At 38.9% G+C, this 27,910-nt stretch overlaps 1 protein-coding gene across 1 annotated transcript; it reads left to right on the forward strand.

The window, feature by feature from the left end:
* The first annotated feature begins 1,465 nt into the window (after positions 1-1,465).
* Positions 1,466-27,006, forward strand: cul2 (cullin 2). The gene is made up of 22 exons (XM_048266609.1): positions 1,466-1,548; positions 1,639-1,756; positions 2,825-2,963; positions 3,186-3,288; positions 3,395-3,489; positions 7,079-7,184; positions 7,449-7,531; positions 10,699-10,795; positions 12,114-12,224; positions 14,156-14,318; positions 14,545-14,669; positions 14,762-14,869; positions 16,849-16,908; positions 17,486-17,614; positions 17,750-17,836; positions 18,099-18,251; positions 20,207-20,284; positions 20,536-20,602; positions 22,240-22,442; positions 24,016-24,117; positions 24,506-24,622; positions 26,217-27,006. Exons 3-22 carry the CDS (start codon positions 2,845-2,847, stop codon positions 26,346-26,348), a joined length of 2,238 nt encoding a protein of 745 aa, XP_048122566.1. The 5' UTR covers positions 1,466-1,548; positions 1,639-1,756; positions 2,825-2,844; the 3' UTR covers positions 26,349-27,006.
* The last annotated feature ends 904 nt before the right edge of the window (positions 27,007-27,910 follow it).

Below are 27,910 nucleotides of genomic sequence, written 5' to 3' on the forward strand. Positions count from 1 at the left end.
TGAGCTGTCAGCACACTAAATGAAAACCATGAAATGGCTCCATCTACTCGGACCTCAGGTCAGTCATGCACTGGACTAACTGCAATTCGCTTACCAGGAGAAAATGGGTGTAGTAAATGCAGCTGTATTTCCTGGTGAGGTTGGGGTTGTTAACATCTGCAGTAAACTCCTGCTGGTGTTTTACTAGTTTGTCGTCACCAATGCTCTCTTCTATATCTACTGGGGAGGCACCATAAAGAAGAGAGGGATGCCAGACATGCAGTTGGAGTTGATGATGAGAGCTGGCTCTGTGATTGGCTTAGAGCTGATCCTAGGAAGCAGACACCTAACAAACTGATGTCTATCATGGACAATGCAGCCACCTTTTGTAAACCACATTCATAAAACAGAGGAGTTTGTTCAGTAACAGACTGCTGCCACTGTACTGCCCAACGAACAGACTGCGGAGGTAATTTGTACATACAGGTTTTAAACACACCTCAGAGAGGGGAGAGTGGGGAGACTGACTTCTGTGCATAGGCTAACACTACATCTCTGTGCTTACCATGCTACTGGACTCTGTGGATATAGGCCCTATTAGCCTTTATGCATCATATAGTATATCTGTTTGTATAATTATTGCTTATCTGTTTTACTTGCATTTTACTTGTAATTTGTTTACTTGCAATTTGTTTTCTGATCAAATTGCACTGTTATCCTCAATACAACCTAACAAATACAGCGTCATAGAATATCACTGCAATGTCTTCACTGGCACATATTCCATCACTGTAAACAGCTCTTTTTATTGAGACTCTGTGATCAAATGTCACCAAACTGTTGCATTTCCTGTTATTGTTCATTCACTATTGTTTTGTAGGAATAAAAGCTAATGGACCCTGGCATTAATCAGAGTATCTATCTATCTATTTATGAATCAGTCAATGAATGAATGAATAAATCAATCTATATATCTATCTATCCTCAATGGCATACATTTTTAACATTTATTTTTTATTGCCACAATATTGTTAGGCTAGGGATCCTAACTAACTCTAGACTACAGGCTAGGCCTACTGCATTTATGCAATATATACTACTAGGTTGCTGCTGCTGCTGCTACTACTACTAGGCTACTACTACTAATAGCCTTCTATGTCTACCACTACTACTAGGCCTAATACTACTGCTAGTAACCCTCAAGTGAAAATTAAGTTCAAAACCAGGCTAAATAGGCCTGGTAGCCTAACATGGCCGTGTGACAATTTTTGATAATTTTCAGCATTTCCTGCACAACTTTAGTTCCAAACAACAAGGTCTACAAAAATTGTCTTTTTCTGTTGTCTCCGTTTCTGTCATGTCATAGATTTAATTTGACGCCTGCCCTGTCGCAAACATACTCCGTCAGTACGCAAACTTAAATGTCTTATGACACTTCTTGATCCTAGTCCCCATCCGTAGTTTTAGTCAGTACCATCAAATACCGGGGTCACAGTATCAAGTAGTATTTATATATACTATGAAGTTAACAGATTTTAGACAAACCATGCCATGTAATCAGATTAAAAAGTAAGTAATGAGCTCTAGAAAAACGATACATCATACATATATTATTGTATTGAATATGTATTATTTATGGAAGTCTGACATCACCTACAGCTGATACAATGGTAACATCCATGAAGTAAGGTAATGGAAGAGGTGTAAGTGAAAGAGATCAAGCTCCTGACAGTTGAGGACCTTAAGTTTTCTTCCAACATCGTGACATTGGTTGGAGGTAATCGCCCTATCAGTCTTCTTACCTCTCATTGTATACAGTACTTTGACAAATAAATTATGTTGTGTATCATGGGTTTGTGCAAATCACAGGGAAGAAAGCAATGAGCTGACGTGCTTGCTAACTCACTGCTCAGTCGCTCAACTCAAATCGGGAGGCTAACCTGTTCGCTAGCTAGCCTCGTATCAGTAGCAAGTCCCCGTTTCAATTACAATACAACAACCAGCAAAAAGCGAACATGTCGGTTCAAGACAAAACTTATTGTTTTGTTACAGTTCGTTACTGTGGGATATGTACGGAAATGCAATTGACAGTATGTTGGATCATGAGAGAAACAGCTATTCGAACGCACCTAGCTAATAGGGGCATTCCTGATAGCTGGCTAGGCCTTGTGCAAGAGCTAACATTAGTTAGCCAGCATCATTAGATAGCAGTTATGCGAGCTTGCCAGCTAACGTTAACATTAGCTAGTTGTGCGACTATGACTTTACGGTCGGGAACTTGTGAAGTAGTTCAGTTAAATGTTACATGATTATTGAGTGGTGATGGAATGTCTTTGTAGCCTAACGTTGCTAATAACTAAGTCGTCCCTAACGTTAGTAGGATCTATGTTGTGTCCAACCAAAGTAACTCGCTACCGTTACCGATTGTTGACATCTCTTGAAGCCTTTCTAGAGGTTCACTCTCTTAACAGTAACGTGAAATTTATCTAGGATTTTTTGTCTGTAACATTACGAACTGAACCCTTCAAGTGTCATATTTACGTTAGCTGTTTAGCCAGGTAACACTAGGTCTAGTTGTTGTCTGAGTCTACAAAGTTAACTTGCTCGTTCGGAGGGCAAATGTTTTGATAGGAATTGGCCTTAATGTCACCCTAAATTTGTAGACGTCAGCCACGGATATAAGAGCCGTTTTTGATAAAATAAACTGATATCTGTACAAATTGTGGAGGACATCCTCTTGTCTGTGTCTGTCTACCTGTCTGTCTACCTGCCTGTTGTTCTATGTGTCTATGAAACTGACTTGGTTGCAGTCTGTTTATTTTTGTTTTTGTTTAACATTCTTCAGGTTGTACAAGAAACCACAGAATGTCCTTAAAACCGCGGGTGGTGGATTTTGATGAGACATGGAACAAGCTCTTGACGACAATCAAAGCAGTAGTAATGCTTGACTATGTGGAAAGAGCAACATGGAATGATCGATTTTCGTATCCTTATCTAAAATAGACAACCAATTATTCTTTCTTCCAAAAATAAAGGGAGTAATTATGGATTTTGATTTGATTCAAAGTCTTATGTGATTGTAGTCATAGTTATGTTTATGATAGAAGCTGGTTGTGGCAGTAAAAGGTTTATAGCCAATTCACATGTCTACACTTTAACCACTTCTGTGTTTCCCGTCATATTTGGATTCTTAACAAATTGAACAGTGACATTTATGCATTGTGTGTTGCTTACCCAGAACCTCTGGGTGAGAGATTGTACACAGAGACAAAAATATTCCTAGAGAATCATGTTCGTCAGTTGTACAAGGTAAACTACAGCTTTTTGTACACAGTATTGAAGTCATTTGAATAATTGACTCCATCTGATTTAGCTTGCCAACTGTATGCATCTGATTACTATTTTTCTGTCACAGAAAGTACTTGAGTCAGAAGAAAAGCTTCTTGTGATGTATCACAGATATTGGGAAGAATACAGCAAGGGGGCAGATTACATGGATTGCTTGTACAGGTAATTATCAATTCTGTCAAGTGCATAAAACCATATGTGCATAAACTATGTTCATAAAAATATCACATACTGTGCAGTGCATAAGTGCATACAACTGTGACATTGTACAGTGTACTATGACATTGTACATATTGTATAGTGCCTAAAACTATGACTGGCCTAGCCTATGTGTATTACATATTGCATACTGTACGTAGATGTGCATGTTAAATGCGCTATACTAAATAAATCTGGCTTGACTTGTCTTGACTTGACTTGACTAGATAATGTCTTGGCTAAGGGCTAGATGAATTGCAAGCCACATTCGGTCAGTATGTTGCCATTCACAGTTATAGCTCGGCTAGATGATTGGACTGGACTACTGCGTTTTCATGCTGGATGGGAATCGTAGGGGAGGGGAATTATTGACCGAAGTATGCATGTTTTCCACTACGCTAGATGGCGTAGATCATCAAGATGCTCCCCTCCCTGTTCATAAAAACTGAAGCAGTCCATATTGATTAGCTTGCTCACTAGTGAACTTTGCATCATCAGTGTAACTAGTTAAATAGTTAAATTGACATTACTTTTTGAAAATGTTTGTATGGACATACTGGGGGATGTTTATTCATATATGTATGAAATAAGGTGCAACTTATGAGTATATAGTGTTGTGGCATAAGGCTTATGTAGTTAGCTTGCCAACCGAGCTAAAAATGGCTGAAGTTTCCAGAGCCCATTTACGGAAAGCTGGTTCAGTCCTTATTAATTGCATTGTACCTGCAATCCTTTGCAGTTCCGCTAGGGGCGATCGCGAGCAAGTGCAAAAACAATGGGGGTCTATGGAGCTAGACGGCTAAATTTGTCTCTTTCACTTGATTGTTGTTGAGAAATCTCAGATTTGATTGTAGTTTTTGCAAGTTCAACATGGATTATAGGTCGAAAGTTGAATGAACGAGTACTTATGTCCTTTCGATTTCTTACAGGTTGGGTCGTTGTTGCCCATAACATGCTAGTATTCTGCTAATGAATGATGTCATTGGCATGTTTAAAGTTTTTTTAGAACAAATAATTGACTTTAAAAAATACAATACTGAGCAGTGTGTATTTTCTTTGCCCCCTTCCGAATGCAACATTCAAATTTCTAGACAAACGTTGCTCTTTAAGATCGTTTAATGTTGACTTCTGCTCTGAAATACTTATTTGTTAAGGTCAATGTTTACTAATGTTTGGTGAAGTGTATGATCTTTCATTTTGCTTAAAATTAAGACTGGAGCTCAAAAACAAACCTTGCCAGGCTTTCTGAAACATCTCACTGAATTTCACACCATAAACTTAACATGTATGCTTATAGTCAATTAAAACACTTGATTTGATGTGTGGTTGTAATTGGATGACATTACGTTCTTAAATCCAGGGTTAAAACGGTGTCTTACAACGCCTGTAACAGACAAAATCTCCATAGTTGTCAATGCACCTTCGAAGTTGTTTGCACCTCCACCAGGATGATGGCAGGGTGTGTGACCGTGTGCGACGTAAGCTTGTGTGAACTAATATGTGCTTGAGTAACTCCAAGTTATTTTCGAATTTTCTAGGTGTGTTAGTTGAACCGAAAGAGCTTCGATTTCCTCTGATTTCAGCCAGATTAACATGTTAACACATGCATTTAAAAACCTTGGTTTGGGTTGGACTAACACAATAATTTGTTTTTTTTTGAGTGTCATGTAAACATACTCATTGCAATAATAATAGTGCTACAGGAAAAATAGAAGAATTCCAACTAATGTATTTAGGTCGATTCTTAGTAGGTGTCAAGTAGCCATCAACTTGTAGTCTACAATTTTAGCATTCTCATAAGGCATGTTCAGAATAACAAAACTTGTGACTGCATCAACAGCTGCTCACAATTAAATAGAAATTTGGACTTTGAAGGCAGCATGAAGGATACATCTATGCTGCCTTCAACATTTGGCAGAACCAAGGTGTCTCAGAAGTGTCTTTTTTTCCCATTTCCATTTTTCCCATTTCCATTTTTCCCATGGGGATGAGTCTGAAGGGAGGTCTTAAAATACAGCTATGGGTATGCCTCCTGTTGGCCCCAAGTTGACTCCCAACAATGACAGTTTGCCAGTCTGAAACCCCTAACATCATGACATTAGTTTTTGGAAGCTTTTAGGCTGTTTAAAAGACAGTATGTTTGACCCATTGGAATTATGAATTCTGAATTAAAAGCAAAGTAAGTCTGTCTCTAATCAACTTTGCTTTTGTGGGATGAACATTCAACTCTTTTGTAAGTCAGGAAAATAGAGCTGAGCTGAGTGTCACTGTCACTACACATGCAGATCTAGCAGGAAAAATACAGCTGGGAAAACAAAGTGGACTTTGTCACAGAGCCAGTTTAGGCCAAAAGTAGCCCTGTGGCAGCTGTCAGTCTCAGGCATGGGGATTTATTCAGCTGTCACAGTTAGAATTCAAGTGTTATCAAAACAGGCAACAAGTTTTTTTTAGTTTTTTTTTCTTAAATCAGATTCCTATACAATTGGGAGAGAAGACCAAGAGTGCAATTTTGCTTTTACTAAAAGTATGCCTTTTGCTGATACCCACTAGGTTTGCAGCGGTAAATTATATTAGTATTGAGGTATACCAGTGGTATGTGGTGAGGCCAGAACCTGGGAGGGCACTAGGCTGGGAGGGCACTAGGCTGGGAGGGCACTAGGCAGGAAGGGCACTAGGCTGGGAGGGCACTAGGCTGGGAGGGCACTAGGCTGGGAGGGCACTAGGCAGGAAGGGCACTAGGCAGGAAGGGCACTAGGCAGGGAGGGCACTAGGTAGTGTGCATTCACAAATCCAAACTTTTTGTATTTCCCTGTTTTTAGTAGTAGCCTATTTCCATCAGAAATAGGAGGAGGGAATATGAAAAGTTCTGTCACTCTAAAAGTAGAACAATAGATGCTCCACGTGACTCAAGTATGAGGTACGCTGGTGTGTTGGTTAAATGATCACCAGCAGTTCATATTCCTATTTTTTGGAATATGAACCAATATGAACCATTTTGGGATGACCAAGTGTCTCTTTTTAAATCTAACTCAATGTCTTTGATATCACTTATAGGCTTCAGAGTAGATTTAGATTTAGATTAGATTAAACTTTATTGTTATTTAGCAGAGCACAGGTACAGAGCCAATGAAATTCAGTCACCCACTCAGTCTTTTAATTGTTCCGTGTTACTTTTGTGCCTGCTGTTTGCACAGCGTGTGTAACTTTGCAAAAAAAAACATATTCTTATTGTCACTGAGGTATTCAGAAGAGACTTTTTAAGTTTGTTATGAAAGTAATTGTAAACAATAGCAAATTAATGGCCGTGAAGTGGCTGTCAAATGAAGAAACATATCTAACATGATCTCCCAACCTCGGGAACACCATCCCAAACCATCCCCAACCATTATTAGAATTCACTATCAAAACATTTTTTTTTCCAGGCTAGATGTGTGTTTGAAATTAGGTAACCTCTGACTTGATAATGACAAACCGTGATATTTTCATAGACACTTATCATGCCTTGAAAATCGTATGCCACTCCTATTAACCATAAAACACATTTATGTTTCAGGTATCTCAACACGCAGTTTATTAAGAAAAACAAGCTGACTGAAGCTGACCTGCAGTATGGATACGGAGGTGTAGATATGAATGAACCACTAATGGAGATTGGAGAGGTTAGTCAGTTATTCATATTTACTGCATTAGTGCATTTATATCTGCTCAGAGTATGTACAAACTTTAAATAGGAATATTAAGTTGAAATGCAAGGTTAACTGATCATGGAATGTAATAAACAGTAGGATCATGGTTGTGTGCATTCTCTGTATGTAAATGATGCCATATAGTAGAGCTAATGTATATTATGCTGAAGTTAAAACCTGAATACCTGTGTTTTGTAGCTGACATACGATGTTTAAAAAATCACTCCTCTCCTGCAGCTTGCTCTTGACATGTGGAGGAAACTAATGATTGAACCTCTGCAAGCTGTTCTTATCAGGATGCTACTGAATGAGATAAAAAAGTAAGTGTCCATATAGATATCAGTGAATCCCCCCTCCTCCTTACCCCTCTAAAAAATTGGAATCTTGCTGCTCCCATTTCCAATTTACCAATCAAATCTATTTACCAATCAAATCTATTTTATCATCCAAAGTATTTTCTTACATTTTTTGAAGAAAGGTCCTAAGATAACTCTTTGTCAGATTCACAAACTAGTTCTTAAATCTCTAAAATTATTTGCAGCTTTAAGTTGAAAGTGTGTGCCAGTTCTTAATTAGCATAAGTAAATGCCCTGTTTTCCCCCTTAAAAGGACATGAGGCCGTGTGCACAAATTGAGAGACAAGTTCAGTAAACTAAATGAAATTCTAATGAAGGTGAAGCACTGGACCCTGAATGTAAAAAAATTAAAGCAGCTCAAGTAAATACAAATTGTGATGGAGGCTTAATTTGTCTTTTTATTGTTTTTTACTGAGGCATCACACTTCTGTTTGTACTGTGTATAATACATATAATACATAGGGCTGGGCGATATGGCTAAAAACTGTATCATGATAATAGTGTTTCATATCAGTCGATATTGATAAATTATTGATTTTTTTTGCCTATTTGAAAAGGACCAGGAGAAAAAATATGTTACATTTAAACACTTTTATTTAAAACTTAACATTCCTCTGATTTTAATCACCTCAGTTATTAATCAGGGCAAACAGGGAAAAGAAATTCCCCTGAAACCATGAATAACACTCTTACAAATGTACGTGAGTCTGAATGAAAGTTCAAATCACAATGAACATTAAACAATTATCTCTTCACACTGTTTCCCGCAGGAAATTTGTTAGTTAAGGAGGTGGTAACATTTACTTATGTTATAAGTAAATATATTAATATAACATCACCCTATATTATTATATAAACTACTGACATAAGTTTTTTATATGATTATTTATTCATGACCTAATTTGGCAGCCGTGCCCAGCTGGTTAGCACTTCGGACCTGTAACCAGAGGGTTCGAACCCCGACCAGTAGGCACGGCTGAAGTGCCCTTGAGCAAGGCACCTAACCCCTCACTGCTCCCCGAGCGCCGCTGTTGATGCAGGCAGCTCACTGCGCTGGGATTAGTGTGTGCTTCACCTCACTGTGTGTACATTGTGTGCTGTGTGTGTTTCACTAATTTACGGATTGGGATAAATGCAGAGACCAAATTTCCCTCACGGGAATAAAAGAGTATATATACTCATACTTATACTTAATTTGCATGTAAAAAAAATGACCTTGCCAAATTTGCGGCAACTGTTCGCCAGAAACCTGAAATTTCTGTAAGGGGATGTGACGGAAATAAAGATACTGCTGCAGGAAGTGACCAGCAAACGAGTTGTTACATTTTAGCTGTGTCAATAATGGGTATATAATACATGCATATGACAAACATTTTTGATGATGACAGTAACCATTTTGATTTTATTAATCTTAATTACCGCGGTGCGAAAAACGTGTATGGAATTCTCTCCAGCATCATCCGAGTCCCTTCAAGTAGATACACAGGCGCAGCTTGCAACGTCGGCTTGATAGTTTGAAATCATGTGCCACTGCTGGCACGAACTCTTTGTAAATTATGTTTAATTTAAAGTGTTTAAATTGTCTGGCTCTCACTTATGTTAGGCTAGTACTGTAGGGCAGGCACACATAAGATACAGCTACAATCAAAGGAGTTGCAGCTTTATTTAGTAACCACCAATTCACTAACTTTACCTCCCATCCCCAACCCATCTAACTACTATTAGTTTTGAGTATGTGTTTTCTCTCTCCCTCTGCACGCACCGAGTAACAAAAAGGGAGCCTATTGGAGCCACACCACTTCGCACACACTACGCTGTTCTGTTTTTCATTTTCAGAACATTTGAAAAGTACCGTGATAATATCGAGAACCATGATAATGTTGGTCACTATAATAGTCATGTTAAATTTTCATACGGTTGAATCTTTAATATATGGTGTGAATTGTTATTTGTCATGTTTAAAGACTGTAACATTTAGTAAACTAATGAAAATACTTTTTTAAAGATATGATCAATGTGAAAAATATAGTTGTAATTTAAATGTTATGATATACAGCTTCAGATACGATGAAAAGGCTATAACCAATTATTTTGCACAATTATCCCTCAACATTAGTGCTCCTGAATATGTGTTGATTCTGTTTTCCCCTAGGAAGATCCCAGATAAGAAAATATTCATGAATATATTTTATAAATATATAAATAAATAAACCTGTGTTTTAAGAACTCGCTTACACAATTGGTGAATAGGACCCATTGTTAGATTAAAATCTGACTTCGCTCTATTATGTACGTTTGCACTACAACTTTTTGAGGAACTACCTCAAAATACCTCCTACCTCCTTGAATTTCCCCTTGGGGATCAATAAAGTATCTATCTATCTATCTATCTATCTTTTTCTGTGCGTTAGCACCACATGGAACTGAGGCATATCGTAGTTCCTACAACTATTTTAGCTCCTACTTTGGGGTAGGGTCTTTGCCCTACACCGGGCTCACTTGAAAAAGATACCTCTGTCTCAATGTGACTACCCTGGTTGAACAAAGTATAAAATTAAATAATACACTTATACACAGGATATTACTGTAATACAGTAGGCTACGCTACTTGGACAACTAGCAGCTTATTTTATTAGCCAATGAAGCATTGTTTTGTCTCCGAGAGGGTCATGAATATTAGAATGAGACTGCTAGTTTATCTTGGATATTGTATGCAAGTTTACTAAAGGGAAGGAGTATATAGCAGACAACATTGTAGTAAGCAATGCAATAGCAACAACAGTGCATTTTTGATTGCACAGTGTCCATTTCAAGATTTCTAAGTGGGAAAATGCAAACAAGTTGTTCAAAGTTTGGTGCTCCCTTAATGCATGTGTTACGGAATGTCTGCATTCCTACTGGTGGTGGGAATGGAAACCCAAAGAACCTTGTAGTGCGAGCGTTAGCTTTTCCACTGTGTAGTTCCTGTGCTGCTATGTGGTCCGAAAACGCCTTAACGACATTGATGTTAAGCAACAATTAACAACATTGGCTCCTATTCCCACTCGACTTCCCATAAGAACATACAAAGTGGCTCTAAATTTAAGGGGGGGATTTGGTAGATGTGTTAACTGTGTTATTTGCTCTCTCAGTGATCGGTGTGGTGAGGATCCCAATCAGAAAGTAATCCATGGGGTTATCAACTCCTTTGTTCATGTTGAACAGTACAAGAAGAAGTTTCCTTTAAAGGTATGCTGTACTATGTGGAGTCTTTCGTGACTCCACGTGATTGATGGGTGGCTGTATGGATGAATAAATTAGTATATTACAGTCAGCCATTTATTTTCTTTCTTGATGTGTGTTTTATTGTTTTAATGACCTTGCTTTTAATTAATGATTTTTATTATCCTCAAGCTGGGTATTGTAATCAGGTCCTGTGTGTGTGTGTGTGTGTGTGTGTGTGTGTGTGTGTGTGTGTGTGTGTCTGCTCACATAACTTAAACTACTACAATATAAACTGAACCTTTTCCTTCAAAGGTTCAGACAAGGTAGAAGGTCACTAGGAGTAAAAAAAAAGCAAGTCTCATCACAATACATAGCGATTGTTTAAGACAACAATTTGATTATTTTCGTCATTTTTAGTGATATGACTGTTCGATTTGATGCTGGGGTCTGTTTTGATAGGAAACGATTGATTGATTACAGTTCACACAATCTGGTTCATTGTCATGGATTACAAATACAAAATATTATAGGCTACAATTTGAGCATTTTAGTAGTAGCCAAATACTGAACAAACATTGACTGTAAACAGTGGAACACGCAGAGTTTGTTCTACTTTTCCCCTTAAACCTTCTCTGTAATTAGCTAGATGCATTTTAGAGTTTAACACAATTTAAACTCATACGCCCATAAACCACGACACTGATAATACTGTAACAGTCGACTGATCAAGCTTACACTAAAATTAATTTATAATTATGTTGATGTCCTTTTAAAATAGCATATACTGATATGCGCGTAGATCTAACTTCGTTCCTGATAGGCTCATTAGGTGGCATAGCTCACACAGCAGTCAAGTCCATAGCTGTGTGTTAAAACTTCCATCTGAAGTAGTTCTACTGCGGCGGAGATAAGCTACTAAGTCATGCGAACTGAGATACAGTAGTTGCCCCAAATACGTTATACGTTGAGTGTATATTTTCTTAGCTGCTATAAGAGCTGTAGGCTATATCTATCTCTCATCTTCTCTCAAAGTTCTGTAACTCCTCTACTAGTAGATTGAAGCTGTGTCAAAGATTGTGTAAACACACCAAGGTGGACTGTAACAAGCCTGCATGCAGCCATCTACTGTTAAGGAGTACAAGAGAGGAATTTCATGTGGAGAAAATGTTGGTACAAAAATAAATGTGCATGTGCTGATGTTTAATGAGTTACGTTGATGGAACCACATCGTTTGCTATTAGGTTGATGTATTCGTTGATGTATTTAACTTTGGGTGATAGGCAAGGGTTTGCTTACTGCTCTTGTCTTTGAATTGATTCTGTATAACTTTCTTGTGGTACAGTTTTACCAGGAAATCTTTGAAGGGCCCTTCTTGACAAAAACGGGCGAGTATTACAAACAGGAAGCCTCCAACCTTCTGCAAGAGTCCAACTGCTCACAATATATGGAGAAGGTAAGATGGCTTTCAGGAAGTTGTTGCTTTTATATAGACCCCTTTACAGTATGTCCTTGATCTGTTGAGTAAACAGTTGAGCCTTATTTGTTCTTATTTGCCTTATGAAGATCTGTTGAGATCGAAAGTGGCCTTTTTTGAATAAATAAAGTATTTCTTGGAGCCCATATACAGTGTGCAGACCATCTCGTTCTCTCTCTCTGACACGTTTTGTCTGGCACCTGTTAAAACATATTTTGGAGGTGCGCACCTGTTTCCACAAATAAACAGTTGAGCCCGCCATAGGACTTTAAAGACCAATACAGATATGTCAAGTTTATTTATGTAGCGCATTTCATACTAAAGCAAAGATGTGAAGATTTGAAAATCTGATCTATCGTGCAATAATCATTTGTAACGGAAACATAATGTAAAGATGTTCTCCCAAGATTGTGCATAGTGATTGAAGAGTTCTGATCAAGATCATGAACACAATGTGTTTAAATATGTTAAACTATCTAGTAGCCATGTAAAAAGCGCTTGTTTTTGTCAATAAGTAGTAAATAATGTCAGGGATTTTGTTGTTTGGTAGTCAACCTCACACCTAGCCCTTCACAATGATTACTATCACTTAGGGCCCTATCATGACAGTCAAAAGCGCATAGTCACTCGTCAAAAGCTTATTCAAATTTAGTAGGATGTCCAGTCCACATTGGGAGGGTTTGAGGCGTAACATCATTTAAACCAATAAACCAATCAGAATGACATCTGTCATTTCCTTTAATGGCGCAAAGCGCGATGTCAAATAAATGCATCGGTATTTTAACATTCAACGGCGCATTTGAAGGAGGCTGCTTGTGAGACCGTATGGAATAGTCATTCCACTAAACCATACTTTACTAAAACCTAGCATAGCCTTCACGCATTTGCACTCCTCTATTATTTTAACTCATTGGCAAAGTGAAACTAATTTCACCATGGTGTCAGTCAACGACAAGGCAGTTATATGCAGTTACTTTCACTATTGACTGACAATGGGTTACCATCGAAAACATAGGCTGGAAAAAGCAACATCTACCCTAATATTGCTCAAATGACTGAATAAAAAAAACATTTATCCTGCAGAGGAGTTGCTTATATCTCGTGACCGTGCGTCTTCAGCTGTGCTCCATACATGTCTCTCACCTCTTCCCTAATCACTTTTAACCGTCATTACCAATTTGCAAATGATGGTGAATAAATACTCATCATGAGATGTACAGTATTTCGTAATATCTTTATTCTGATTATGTTTCCCATGCGTTGTGCACCCACCAATATGACTGTTGACAAAGCGCTCTTACAATAGCATATAAACAACTCGCCATAGACTTCTGACCAGGTGTACAATAGCGATTTTTGTACAATAGCGATTTTTATGCAATGCGCCAGGCCACTCCCTAGGTTGTTAATTACCACACCCCTTGGCGCATTGTTTAAAAAATAAACGTGCAAGATAAGGAATTAAACTTGGCACCGGGTGGAAAACGAGTTTTACGCCATGCGCCAGGGTGCAAAATACAGCCCTTATTCCGTTTATCCCTTTCACGTTCTATTCAAGCTACAAGAATATTTTTTTCAACCAATATTTCTTACTTTTTAAAGAAAATATTATTAAGTATGCACCGTTGGTATGCACCGAGCAGGATAGAGCCAGTCTCTGTATCCCAGCGGGAGGTGCGACACACCACTGAAAAATCCCATCTGGCTCAAATGTCTACTGTCGTGACAAGACTAAATTCCATGTTCTTAGATAAGCCTGTTTGGCACAAGAATAAATATTTCTTCTTCTTTTCACTTTTATTCTATTCCTTTATTCACACAAGCCATCACAGCAAATAATGGTGTAATCATGCATCATCATGCATGTTAATCAAGTACATTTGAACTGAAATAACCCCCCCCCCCCCCAGGTCCTAGGGCGGTTGAAAGATGAGGAAGTGCGATGTCGGAAGTACCTTCACCCCAGCTCCTATGGTAAAGTCATCCATGAATGTCAGCAGAGGATGGTGGCTGACCACCTTCAGTTCCTGCATGGAGAGTGCCAGAACATCATTCGACAGGAGAAGAGAGACGGTCAGGGAAACCTATCATGCTATGTTATCATGTCATGCCTATTTCCATGAAAGATAGTGGTTGACTGAAAGTGTATAGAGGCTAAAAAGGCTACAAATAATAATAATAATAATAATAATAATAATAGTTCAAAATTGATTGATTTAATAATTGATTTACATGGGTTAAAGATATCCTTACAGCCTCATTTTTCAGTGTGTATATTGTGATGCATATTGAATTACAGACATGGCAAATATGTACACCTTGCTGAGAGCTGTCTCAAATGGATTACCTCACATGATCCAGGAGCTTCAAGTCCATATTCATGATGAGGGGCTTCGAGCTACCAGTAACCCCTCTCAGGAAAATGTGAGTGTGTGTCTGTGTGTGTCTGTGTGTATGTGTGTGTTCATGTCTGTGTGTACATGATGTTCTTGATGTAACCTCTGATATTCTTTCAGATGCCAACTCAGTTTGTGGAGTCTGTGCTGGAAGTCCACAGTAAATTTGTCCAGCTGATTAACACGGTGCTGAATGGAGATCAACATTTCATGAGTGCATTAGATAAGGTAGCTAACATTGCATAACATAACATTAAGGTAGCTAACACTGCATAACATTCTGAAATTGCTTTCTGGGTTTATACCGATAATTGATCAATATTCAGTTCCAGTGTATATACCAATAGTTTGTCATTGGTATTCTTTAATATCACTGAATTGGGCTTATTTTGTAGTCATTGAGCTGTTGAGCTGCCAGATGTAATTTCAGCTCTTTGGAATGGAATCTTTCCAACAGGGGCCACCGCCCTCTGCACAGGCCTCACCGAAAGACAGATTGTATGAATAGCTCATCCACACACACACACACACACAGGCACACTGGCAGTGCACACAAGTTTATACAGACACACACACAGGCACACAGGCACACTGGCAGTGCACACAAGTTTATACAGACACACACACTGGCACACAGACGGGTGCGCATACACACACACACACACGCACAAGCGCAAACAAATGCTTAAACACACTGGCGATGCACACAAGTTTGTATAGACAAGACACACATATACTTGCATGAACACACTTGCGCACAAGTTTGTAGAGACATACACACACACACATAATGGGACACCCGCAGATATACACACCGATGAGCTCACACACACACACACTGTATCTAGACGTACAGCACATCAATACGTAATATGACCGCTACATAAGTGTTCTTGTGCAGTGTGGATGCAGGCCAAAGTATACTTTATCTTTTGTTCCAGACTTGCCTTAGTGAAGCACTGGACTCAGTCACTATATACAGTAGACACACAAACCTGCACACAATAGTAAAAATCTAAACATGCTACAGAGTAGTGTATGATATCATAATTGCAGATATATACTTGTGCAGGGCCATTATAAACATTTGGGTGTCAAAAGAATACCTGTTGTCAAGTTGTTGCAGACTTGTCTTAGTGAGGTAGTGTACACATATTTGTGACCTTGAAGTGAATATGAGGATGATGAACACATATATATTTTTGTATAAAATTTGAACATTGTGTTTACATGCATACCTCAACAACCAATTTAAATTTCAACAATCATTGATCAACCAAGGGGAGAGCATGTAAGACTTGTGGTTTACAGTGAGTTGCAGGAGAAGTGGGCTAAGAGTGATTTTTGTTTTCCTCATGTCGTACATGCAACACTGTTTGGTGGTTGGCATATTATGTACCACTATGCGGTACATCTAGTTTACATTAAAGGAGTTAGTAAAGCCAAGTAGCCTTTTTGATGGGGCAGTTTGATAAATATGGTAACATTTTAATTTCTCTGCTTTATTTGGACTAGCTTGCTCAGTAGCTTATGCACAAGTGTTTGCATTCCCCATGGGTTGACATTTTTAAATAAACAAGGTGAGGAAAGGGGTTGCATTTGGGATAATCTCCATAGGAATACAGAGGATTTGGTCTAGTGTGGGCTACAAATCCTGGTGTAATAATACTAATAACATATGCTGTCATACAAGCCTCTGTGAACTGCTATTGTAATGATTTCTCAGACATTGTCAAGTGGTCACCTGATTTCATTGGTATTTCAGCTTAAAGGTTTAAGCTTGGCAGGGTTGTCTGGCTTTTGACACCACAGCCCCTTGTAATTTGTGATCACCTCAAACAAATCCACTCACTGGCCCTTGTAGTAGCTTCTGATAAGTACTTGTCCAGCATGACTGAATCAAAATAAAGGAGAGATGTTGATGTAGCTACAAATCCTGTCATCTCTACCAGTCTTGGATATGGTCTCCTGTTAAGTTTCTAAGTTTCAGTGACCAACTCTGCATACTTCTTTTTTCAAAGTTTCCAGATGTTGTGCTGCTTTTTTGCTTTGCATGGGAATTTATGTAGACACAAACTTGTTCCTCTCTCTGTCCAGTAGGTGGTGTCAGTACACTACTGTATGTTGAAACATCTGTCTTGTCTGTTTCTTGATGCATATTTTAAGAAGAATGCAATAATTATTTTACATTTTAAATATTTCTTTAGGCCTTGACCTCTGTAGTGAACAACAGGGAACCAAAGTCCATCTGCAAGGCCCCTGAACTGGTGAGAAAATATGTGCTTTTCGTATGTAGGGCCTATATTGCATTTTTTTTTATGCAGCTCCGTACCTTTGTTCATTAGAGTTTACCAATACAAGGTCATAGAAATGCGTTCCTGATTAGGCTTACAGAAGTAATTTTCTTGAAGGATGAGAAAAGTGTAATTTCTAGAAAATAATAATAAACTTCTATTCACAACTGAAACTTATGAATCAATCATTTAACAGTATTTTTGATCCCCCATTTATGTAGCTCTCAAGTGTTTCGGCATCAGCAGACTTGTCTTTATTACAGTTTTGGTCAAAGGTCAAGCAGCACTGCTAAAGCTTGCTACAATGCTACCTGGTGACTTTTGGTGTTTTTTGTGACTGTTTATCTGCCCTTCACGTGACCATGTACCATTAAAATGAATCTGAAGGGGATCCCAAAACAAGTTGCCTGATGAAAGCATAGCTCAGAAAGTGGCAAATTATGACGTAGTGTAGCTTTAACAAACAAGGCTGTTGTTCCCTGAAGCCGTAAGGACACAGAGGTACTTTGATTACATTGTTCTTTTTGTATTTATTCTTTTCTTTTTAAAGCTTGCCAAGTACTGTGACAATCTGTTGAAGAAATCTGCGAAGGGAATGACTGAGAATGAGGTAGAGGACAAGCTGACCAGTTTCATCACAGTTTTCAAGTACATTGATGACAAGGATGTCTTTCAGAAGGTGTGTGACCCTACTCTGACTAACTGCCCACTGTGAACTGAACACAGACACACACATGCTGTGTGTTGTTGTCTTTCTGCTGAATTCCTTTATTTCTTTTTTCTGTTTCACTCCTTCACTCTTTTTGACCTTTAGTTTTATGCGAGAATGCTGGCAAAGAGGTTAATACATGGACTGTCTTTATCCATGGATTCAGAGGAGGCCATGATCAACAAGCTGAAGGTATCACAATGCTGGTGGTTTAAATGATCACAGCACCATTTTAAAATGGAAAGAAAAGTATGATATTTAATGCAATGCTAGCATGAACAAAAATTATGTCGTTCTGCATCTGAAGATAATACTTAATTTAGCATTTAGTATTACATACATTGAGTTGAGGCTATGCCTTTTTGTGTATTGGACAATAATGATGAACTCATTATGTGCCTAAAATTCCTCCCTTGTGTTCCCTTACACATTTTCTCTCTCTCCTCCTTTGTAGCAAGCATGTGGTTATGAATTCACAAGCAAGCTTCACAGAATGTATACAGACATGAGTGTGAGCGCCGACCTCAACAACAAATTCAACAATTTCATCAAAACCCAAGAGACAGTGGTTGACTTGGGCATTGGTTTTCAGATCTATGTGTTACAGGTAAAGCAGTCCCCTCCGATATGTAAAATTGTCTTGTTACGTGGTTTCTAAGCTAGAAATTTATTTTTTATATACAGCAAACATCTCTTCACAAACCGTTAGCTGCCTGTTCTCTGAAGACGCCATAATACGCGGTCCGTGTGGATAGCCCAGGCTCCAAAAACTGCAACAAAGGGCAACAAACAGCCTGATTCAGCTTGGACAATGAAACATAAAACAAGCATGAAACATAGTTTCAATTGCACAGGAGGGAGAAGAAGGGAGGGGCGAGCTTGCTCAACAGAAGTGACTTTACCCAACCTTTAAACATGGTTTATATTTCATGCCAAGTCAGCTAAAATATGAAAAATGTAGCTCTCTCAGTTTTTCTCCATTTTTAGCAAGCCATCAGTTATAATATTTTTGTATCATGTATACCCATACTCCAGGGGCCGTACGCACAAAGCATTACATTTAGTTTAGCCTACATGTTGACAGTTAATTTTTCCCTCACGATTGAGAGCTCCTGTAGCCGCTAGGGATGGCGAAATTTTAAAAACAAATCTTAACCGGCCACTGAGCCTCATTAACCGGTTAAAGTCGGTCACCGAAAATTCTATCCCCATTTTAGAATGGTTAGGCTCCCGTCACACAATGTTAGTTCGTGCCCTTTGTATTATACATTTTCCTCAATCATTGTCCACTACTTGTGGAGGAATAAGGGTTTTGTTTTGGGGAGAAAAATAATTGCTTTCCCTACGCACCCACGCATTGCGGCACACATTACGCTTAACGTCGACCTTCCATGCAACGCGGCACCGAGCTCGGGCTATAAAAAGCTCACGTTACAAAGTCACAAACAGAGAACGCTACATTTGGTGGTGTTACAGGAAAATATATTAACCAACGTCTTTGTAAAAGTACATTTAAGTACAGATGAATAATAAAACACAACAAGTAGGCATATGCTAAGTTAGTCTTTCGTGTCTTCGTTTGCCATTACATTGTTACAATTATCATCATGCCATAGTCAACACGCAGCCACTAACAAGCAGTAAAAGTATAATAATAAAAGTTTTTAGGCCTATATGTTCTAACTGTTTACATAATGGGTAACATGCTTCACATAAGCCTTATATATTGAGTGATCATATCGCCCCATACAATACAACACCAATAACACGTGTGTGCGCAGTGTAATAACAGACGCTGGCTGGCATTCGGGAGCTTTAAAAATAGTGTGTTTTTTTTTTTTTAACCGGCTGCAGAAAATTTTAACCGGTCAACGTTGATTCGGTCAACCACCGGTTAAACGGCTACTGGTTAACATCCCTAGTAGCCGCATGTGCATTTCAAAACATTGCGATGTGAAATGCCACAAACTGCTGCTTAGGGTTGTTTGTGAATAGGTCTTAGTGAGTTAGGAGTCCTCAACTGGCAAATCAGCAAAGGGTTAATTATCTGAAGACACCTTAAATGGAGTTAGATGAAGGCAGCAGTCACCTGAAATTGAGTCAGCTGTGAAAACCATCTGAAACACTGTTGTCGAACCCACATGCCATCAGAAAATGACAATAATTGTACATGTCACATGCACCTGTCATGTGGGCACTTGTGCTTTGAAACAACAGGCCTCAAACATGAAGATGTACAGAAGAACAGTACTTTTGTTGCTATTGCCACCCACTTCAGGAAACAGGCTACCAGCACAACTCCATTGTAGCCTATCTTCTACTTGAGAATAAATTAATAGATTTGTTGATAATTGTGGCAATTGTTTGTCTATGGAGTCCTAAAGTTACGAGTGACGGCCATTATTTGTTGGAGTTTCTCCTAAATTCGCCAGTTTGGAGCTACTTTTTAGCCTTAAGGATCTTTGTGAATACAGCCCCAGGAAAATACAGACAAGGCAGAGTGAGTGTCAGATGTGCCTGCTAATACAAGCGACTGTGGGTGTATATATTTTTTTCCTCAAGGCGGGTGCGTGGCCCCTCACACATGCTCCTTCCTCAACGTTTGCCATCCCCCAGGAGCTGGAGAAAAGTGTACAGATGGTAAGTTACCACAGAGACCAAAGCAGCATCCCATAATTACATGGCAAAGTTCTGAGCATGATGGACCCACCCGGTCTGTAAAACACAAAAAAATAAATGTTATAAAAGCACACTTAAAAACAGTGTGTAAAGTTGCAGATGTTTTGTAAAATAAACATTTATTGGTTTAGTTATAGTGCACCACATACTAAAATGAGTGTTGGATGCAGTGGTTGAATAATCTGCTGTGCTGTCTGCCTTGCACTCCACAGTTTGAATTATTTTACAATCAGCACTTCAGCGGGAGGAAGTTGACCTGGCTACATTTCCTCTGCACAGGTACACAACAATTATTGACTGTATTGCATTAAATGGCTTGGTTTTATATTTTGATCATTCAGACAAGTTGTGGACCCATTTATGTAAAAAAATCATATTAAAGTATGTATTATGGTGAATTAATAAATTGCAGAAGGTTGGGTGGGGGGCGGTAGAGAGGGTTGAAGGCCAAAGCACTGGACAAGGGTGAAGGCCAAGGTGATAGGGCTAGGGTTCAGAGGAGAACACGCAAATGCAATGGTTGCAACATGCCCAACGTTAAAGTTACTTCATTTGTCACCCATGGGGAAAAATGGTCTTGGATAGGAACCGTTGCATCATACACACATAAACAGACATCATTATTACAAAGCAAAATAAACCATACCGTAAATAATCAAACAGGCACATACTTTTGTCCAAACAGCGACAACTACTTGTTGTTTGTGCAACTTTTTCAGATGAATATATCGTTTCACAGTGCAGCTGGTTAAACCACAGATTAATTTAAAAAGATAAGGGCTTATCTCTCCAGCAGCACAGTATGGCTAACTAGATGTTTATCCCTCAAAAAGCCCTCTGATCAAACACACTGTCGGGAATACCGGTACCAGTCTGATGAAGTAGCACTATTGCCTTAGTGATTGTGCCTGAGGCTGATAATCATATACATCACACCTGGACTGCCTGCCTCTTATCACGCTAATCCATAAAATCACGGGAGTGATTACTGCTGAGAGCTTGAACGAACACTGCCCATAATCCCAGTCAGCACAGCAGGCTAACAACACTCTTGTCCCATGGATAAGCAGAGAGTGGGAGAATATGGAATTTATGGGAAAAATGTTCCCTTTGTTTGACCCATCCAGTTAAATGTGTTGATGCTGGTAGACTCACAGATGTATTGTTAAGTCGGCAATTACTTGTAAAACATACTGTGATGCAATTATATAGCGTGAAAGAGTTGGATTGGTTGACCAAGGGATTCAGATGGTTTGAACAGAATAACAAAGGTAGCCAGCAGCCCAACCAACAGAGACCCTGTCCCTGAATAACTGAAGCAGGTGTGGGCTTGGTTAGTACTTGATGGGAGAAGACCTGGGAAAACTATGTTGATGCTGGAAGTGGCATTGGTGGGTTAGCAGAAGGCAGTCTTTCTTCTGGTGATGGAACAAGCACAATGCCCCAGTGCAGTGACAGAGACTCTGTGCTGTAGGAGATGCCTAAACCGACGTCCTGACCTCACCAAGGCCATAAAAGATCCCATGTCACGCATTGCAGGTGTCCTGGCTAAATTCCCATCTTGGCTCATTCTATTTGGCTCCCCTTTCTAATCATCTCCCCAGTATGATGTACACATGGTGGTACACCCCTTCACTGTAAAGTGATTTGGGTACCAAGAGAAGCACCTTTGTAAATGTTATGTCATGCTGTTGTTGTTGATGAATTTACACAAAAGGGTTAGAGGCCAAGTGATTTAGATGGGTTGAAACGAGTACAATAGTAGGTATATATTACTTATAAACATGTTCTATTGCTTCTTTAATTGACATTGGTCTGTTGATTTCAAAAAGTAATTAATAATATTGTCATTGTGACTACATGCAAAATTAAATTGACCTAACTAACATGGTCTTCCCATGTTCTTCTCTTTTCAGGAGAAGTGAAAATGAATTATCTGTCAAAGCCATATGTTGCCATAGTGACTACCTATCAGATGGCTGTGCTGCTCGCGTTCAACAACAGTGAGACGGTGAGCTACAAGGAGCTGCAGGACAGTACGCAGATGAGTGAGAAGGAGCTACAGAAGACCATCAAGTCTCTGCTGGATGTCAAGATGCTCAACCATGACTCTCAGAAAGTAAGGATGATATCACTTTCACATACAAATCCCAATTGTGTGTCATAAAATGGGATAGATAACACATTTTCATTTCACACTCAGTCTTACATAATGGGTGTCTGATATTTCTACCTGCCTGTTTTTAACAGTATGCTATGGGGGCGCAAACTTTCGTGAGACATGTGTTTGGGAGCTGAGCAGCCAAACTGCACAGGCACCCTTAAATTTCCGTTGTTCCGTTGCCAATTTAACTGTTAGTGAAAAGTTTCCTTTGCCAGATAGCTAGCATAGCAACTAAATAACAATATCAGGAAACCGCAACAGCTGATTTTTTTTTAAACAACTAATTTCTCAAAATCAATTCAGCAATAAAAGGCAGCATTAGGTTCAAAGTGACCATAACCAATTAAGGAGGATATGTAAGGGATAACGGCCGCCGAGGTGTCCTGTTATACGGAATTAATGGACGAGGGCGGAAGACTGCGCGTCAGGGAGTTGCCTCCGCCCAAGTCCATTAATTCCGTATAATAGGACACCTCGAAGGCCGTTATCCCGCTTATCACCCGGTTGCCACTATAGGCAATAATCATGCCTTTATAGCACGCAAAGTAAACACGCAGTTCCGTTTAAAAAGAAACCGACTTGTTGTACAACTTTCTTTGGCGCTATAACAGCGATAGACAGTTAGCTTGTTTACAGTTGATTTCATTTTTTTTTTTACCAGATCTACTACATAGGTGTCCTGTTATTCAGAATTAATAGCCACCCCACCAGCCAATCAGAAAAGAGTATTTCTTCTCACCGGGTGATAATAAATGTTAATGTCACATATATCAATGCAGTGGGTAAAGTGTGGAGAAATATTTAAGGTTTGGGCATAGACCATAAAATTGAGACTTAACACCCTTCGTAAATTCACCCTGTTCGTTTCAACAGTAGATCAAAACATAAATATGGTTTTCACTGTTTTACAGAATGAGACATGGGCAACATGAAAACACATATCCTTGTCTTTCAATAAAAATAGGTAAATGGACTCAATCTATTTTGAGCAAATCTCTGAGATCTGCCCCTTAGTTAGGACTGGAGTCCCCTGGCTCACTCATTTTGAATGTGAACACACAATTTCCCTCAACCGTTTTTACGACAAAGTTAATTGCTAAAGTTATCTTAAGAGCCACTTTCTGTAAAATGGAGTTATGTTAAGATTCCAATTCCAATGGGCCATATGCAGGTTTTCCCAAAGACAATGAGTTACAGAACCGAACAAAAATTGCGTTCAATCTCGCTTACCGGAAATGTCTTTGCATCCTTACCCAAACGTGGAAGTGATGTGTGCATACAGCCCATTCCAATTACCTCAAAAGTAAATTGGGAAGGAAACTAAAGGTGGTCATGTATCATTGTGAACTGCCTGATTCTTGCAGAGTCACTCTTACAAAGCTGTCAGTGGGAGATCAGTGAACCACTAACCGAAAAGCTAAACCAAGATTATTCTGTTTAGCTTCAAATTAGTGTTCATATTTTTGCATACACACTAATGTAAACATGAATTGTTTAAACATTACTCTTTTTTTGCTGTGTTACACAGGAGGAAATTGAAACAGAATCAACATTTTCACTAAATTTGACTTTCACCAGTAAAAGAACAAAGTTCAAGATCACAACATCAATGCAGAAAGACACACCACAGGTATTGTACAGTCATTGAAATTGTATGTAAGGGATAATGTCTTGTCAACTGTCCAATATCAGAAAATAAGTCCGGACAGTGCGAACAGAAAGGGTCTTGCTTCATCCTGATGGGACGATATTGACCGGTGGACGCTACTTGCCAAAGGGACAAAAAAGAAACTCTATTTTGTTTCTGTTTCGTGGCTTTCACAGTTTGCCACACACATAGAACTTGAAAGTTTCAGTTGAAAGTTGATAAGGCCCTTTCAAAATCAGTGGAACTTGCTGGAGCATTCTGAAGAGCCATATAATAATGTAGTGTATTTAATAGCTTTTCTTTGACTTGAGTGATGAGTGTTGTGGGATATATACACATATATTTAAATATGTTTGTCTGTGTTTCATAGGAGATGGAGCAGACGCGGAGTGCAGTGGATGAAGACCGAAAAATGTATTTACAAGCTGCAATAGTGAGAATCATGAAAGCCAGAAAAGTCCTGAGACACAACGCTTTAATCCAAGAAGTGGGTACAGATATACACACAAATGCAGTATCACTGATACTATTTTAGTATTTATAAAATAAGTAAGTAAGTAAGGCGTTCAATGTAAGGTGTAAAAGCAATTTCTTTCACCAAAGACCTTGGAAACCTTTATAAGGTTTATATGGTGAGGAACCTATGGCACTTGGAGAAATTTGAGTTGAGACTTCATCACAATAAGTAGCCAAAATAGGCGAATGTTACACTATTGTTTCAATCCAACATAAAACACAAATGACTGTGATTAGCCGATTTCACAAGATGTTGACAACATTTCACTGTGTAATGTTGTCAACTTGAGTTGAAATTTCAAATATCCCTGTGTTAACAGTATAGACAGCACATGACTGAGACCATTTAGTTTCTAGCTTCTGTGCAAGCACTTAATAGCCTGGCCAAGCCCACCTAGAATCTCCTTTCAGTGAGATACTGACTAGTCTGGCAGACGACAATTCGCTAGTGCTTCCCTTGGCCACAAATTGTGACGGGCCAATCAGCAACGTGAGTGGCGAGCAGCCTATGGTAACCTAATTAAATGCTCAGCGGGCCGGATTAAAGTGCGTGGCGGGCCGTAGTTTTCACCGCTGGACTAGATCAATGATTTCAAAGTGAAGGCAAAGTCTCTGCGCCCGTTACAATGCTTTAGATGGAAATGTTTCCCAATCATTAGAGGCCAGACTCTTTTCACAAAGTGAATAAGTCTGGTTTTACCAGTCTTAATACATCTAAATACAAACACAACACTTTAAACTCACTGCAGTGTAAACATCAGTAAAGACATAATGATTTATTTTTATGCATACACATTAGGATGGACAATTAATCGAATTAATCATGATTATGACTTACAACGATTATGAAAACAACATAGTTTCATAACAATGCTCTCCCTTGAGTGTGGTGTGCATTATCTTTCTGCGTATATTTTTGGTTGGATTGTATTTAAAATTCAATTTAAAAGTGTAAAATGTTTTGAAAATGGATAAGTTCCAAAATCACTGAGTAATCGTGTTTAATAATCGTGACCTTAAAATTGAACAACATAATCGTGATAATGATTTCTGCCATAATCGAGCAGCCCTAATACACATAGACTTACACACTCAGTTGTGTGTTTAGGAGGCATGCTTTTCTCTTTTCTCAAGTGATCACATGATTTACTTCTGACCACATGTCAACAGGTATCTAACACTTTCTTTCAGTGCATCAGTCAGCCTCATCTAGCCCTCATCTCTGCCTATCCGTGTCTGTCTGCAGAGAGGCAATGGTTGCTACAACGAATCCTTTTCATGATTCACATTTTGTGTGCTTACTATTTCTCTCTGTAATGAAAAAAATACATGGTCAGAGTTGAGGGCCAAGAGAAGACATTGTAAGAGTAGGGCCACAAGAGGGGCATCACAGGGCTGAGAAAGGAAAGTAGTACTTTCGGCTAAAAGCCTATGCTCTATGAATATGTAGCTCTCTTATCTATGTAGGAGCACTACAAGTACCAAGTTCTTCTGCTCAAGGTCACCAAGATGTAATTTCAAGAGCTACTTGTTTGTCAGTGTCCACGTGTTTTCTTTCTTTGTAGGTGATTAACCAGTCCAAAGCCCGGTTCAACCCCAGTATCAGCATGATCAAGAAGTGCATTGAGGTCCTGATCGACAAGCAGTACATTGAGCGGAGCCAGAGCTCAGCCGACGAGTACAGCTATGTCGCATAACATGCACAAAAGAGAAAGCAACAAATGCAAAAGCGGAACGAAACAAAATCTAACAAAAATAGACCATTATTATCAGTTTCTTTTCTGTCGGCAGCGACTGCCATGGCTATGACCTGATTTTGGAGGAAGCGTCTGGACTGTTACTTCATTTCGGAAATGGCCATGGAGTTGCCAGGCAGCCACCAGATGCCCCCAACACCCCACTCCATCACTCTCCTGCCCCACCCCAGCCTCACCCTTCTTTATGCTGTTTACAACATCACCAGTGCCACGCCATGTGCGTCAATGAGAAATGCCTATAGCTACTGGAGCGCAAATGCTGATAAACCATTTCTCAGAAGCATAACTGAAAAAATAAGAACGCAAAAGACAGAATGAAAATTGAGATGCGTTCCAGATATAAGATGTATGAAGCAAGACATAAGAAATTACAAAACAAAAAAAAAATTTAAAGGAAGAAAAACAACCATGCTTTTTTTCTCACGTTTGCAGTTGTTGTGTGTTTTTTAATGTATCAAAGTAAGAAAAAAAAAAAACTATTGTAATAAAACCGGCATACTGATAACTGTATTTACTTCAAAATGTAAAGACATTAAAAAATGAGGTGACAGACATGATCCTGCTGCTTGTCAATAAATAAAGAAAACAGCCAATGTTACCTACTTGTCTCTTTAGAGAGCAACGTGTAATGGTCTGCCATTGTAACTTGTAACCTAGGACTATGAAAATGTGCGCCAAGAAATTCTGGGACTTTTGTCATTTGCCAGATGATGCTGGGAAGGTGATTTGGACAGGACTGTTGAAAAGTTAAAGGAGGGTTCAACAAGCTTTTCAAGTTCCATCTTATTCAAAATACTCTTGGAATAAGAGAGCTTTACCATATTGGAAAAAAAAAACTGGAGCATCTGGGTTGCTGCCCTTTTTTATCTTTAATTTTCTCACCACCAGCTAATAATTGCTGAAAATACAGGCTACAGTAATCTCATGTATGAAGTGGTGAAACAAATAATGCTCTCGGCAAATCCTGAAATTCCTTATGTTCTTTACTGAGGGGGGAGCACTATATCACATACAGTATGCAGATCCAGCGAGATTGAAAAAACAAAAAATAGAACTCCTATGTAAAGTCAATTGACAAATCTCAATTTTTATATGCTACCTTTCCCCTTCTCCAACAGTTACTAAAATAGTTGTGTAATGCAAGTGGAACCAATATGAGAAATGGCTGAAATGTAGCAGGTGTGTGCAAGTATTTCTGATTTCCATTGGAATGTATGCAATGTGTAGAACAGGTGGAAGACGGTATTAAGTAGTATATCTCAAATCGAATGAAGAGAAGCTAAAAGAATCCTACAACATTAAAACCATGATGTGAAGTTTTATATGTGTGGGTTAGTAACCACTAGGGGGTGCCTTGAATATCCTTGACATCCTAACCAGAACCATTCTGCTGGATGCATTACGTTGCAAGTTTCTTCACATCAGTTGGCAAGTAGCTGTTAATTTAACCGTAACGTGGTGGCTCCACTGTTACATGGCTGAACACTAGGCCTACCATGTCC

The sequence above is a fragment of the Alosa alosa genome, chromosome 16 (assembly GCF_017589495.1).
Source record: "Alosa alosa isolate M-15738 ecotype Scorff River chromosome 16, AALO_Geno_1.1, whole genome shotgun sequence".
Classification (NCBI taxonomy): domain Eukaryota; kingdom Metazoa; phylum Chordata; class Actinopteri; order Clupeiformes; family Clupeidae; genus Alosa; species Alosa alosa.

Coding starts and splice junctions, on each gene's coding strand:
- cul2 (XM_048266609.1), top strand. CDS start 2,845: ATGTCCTTAAAACCGCGGGTGGTGGATTTTGATGAGACATGGAACAAG. Junction 2,964..3,185: donor ACATGGAATGATCGATTTTC/GTATCCTTATCT, acceptor CAAATTGAACAG/TGACATTTATGCATTGTGTG. Junction 10,796..12,113: donor AGAAGAAGTTTCCTTTAAAG/GTATGCTGTACT, acceptor CTTGTGGTACAG/TTTTACCAGGAAATCTTTGA.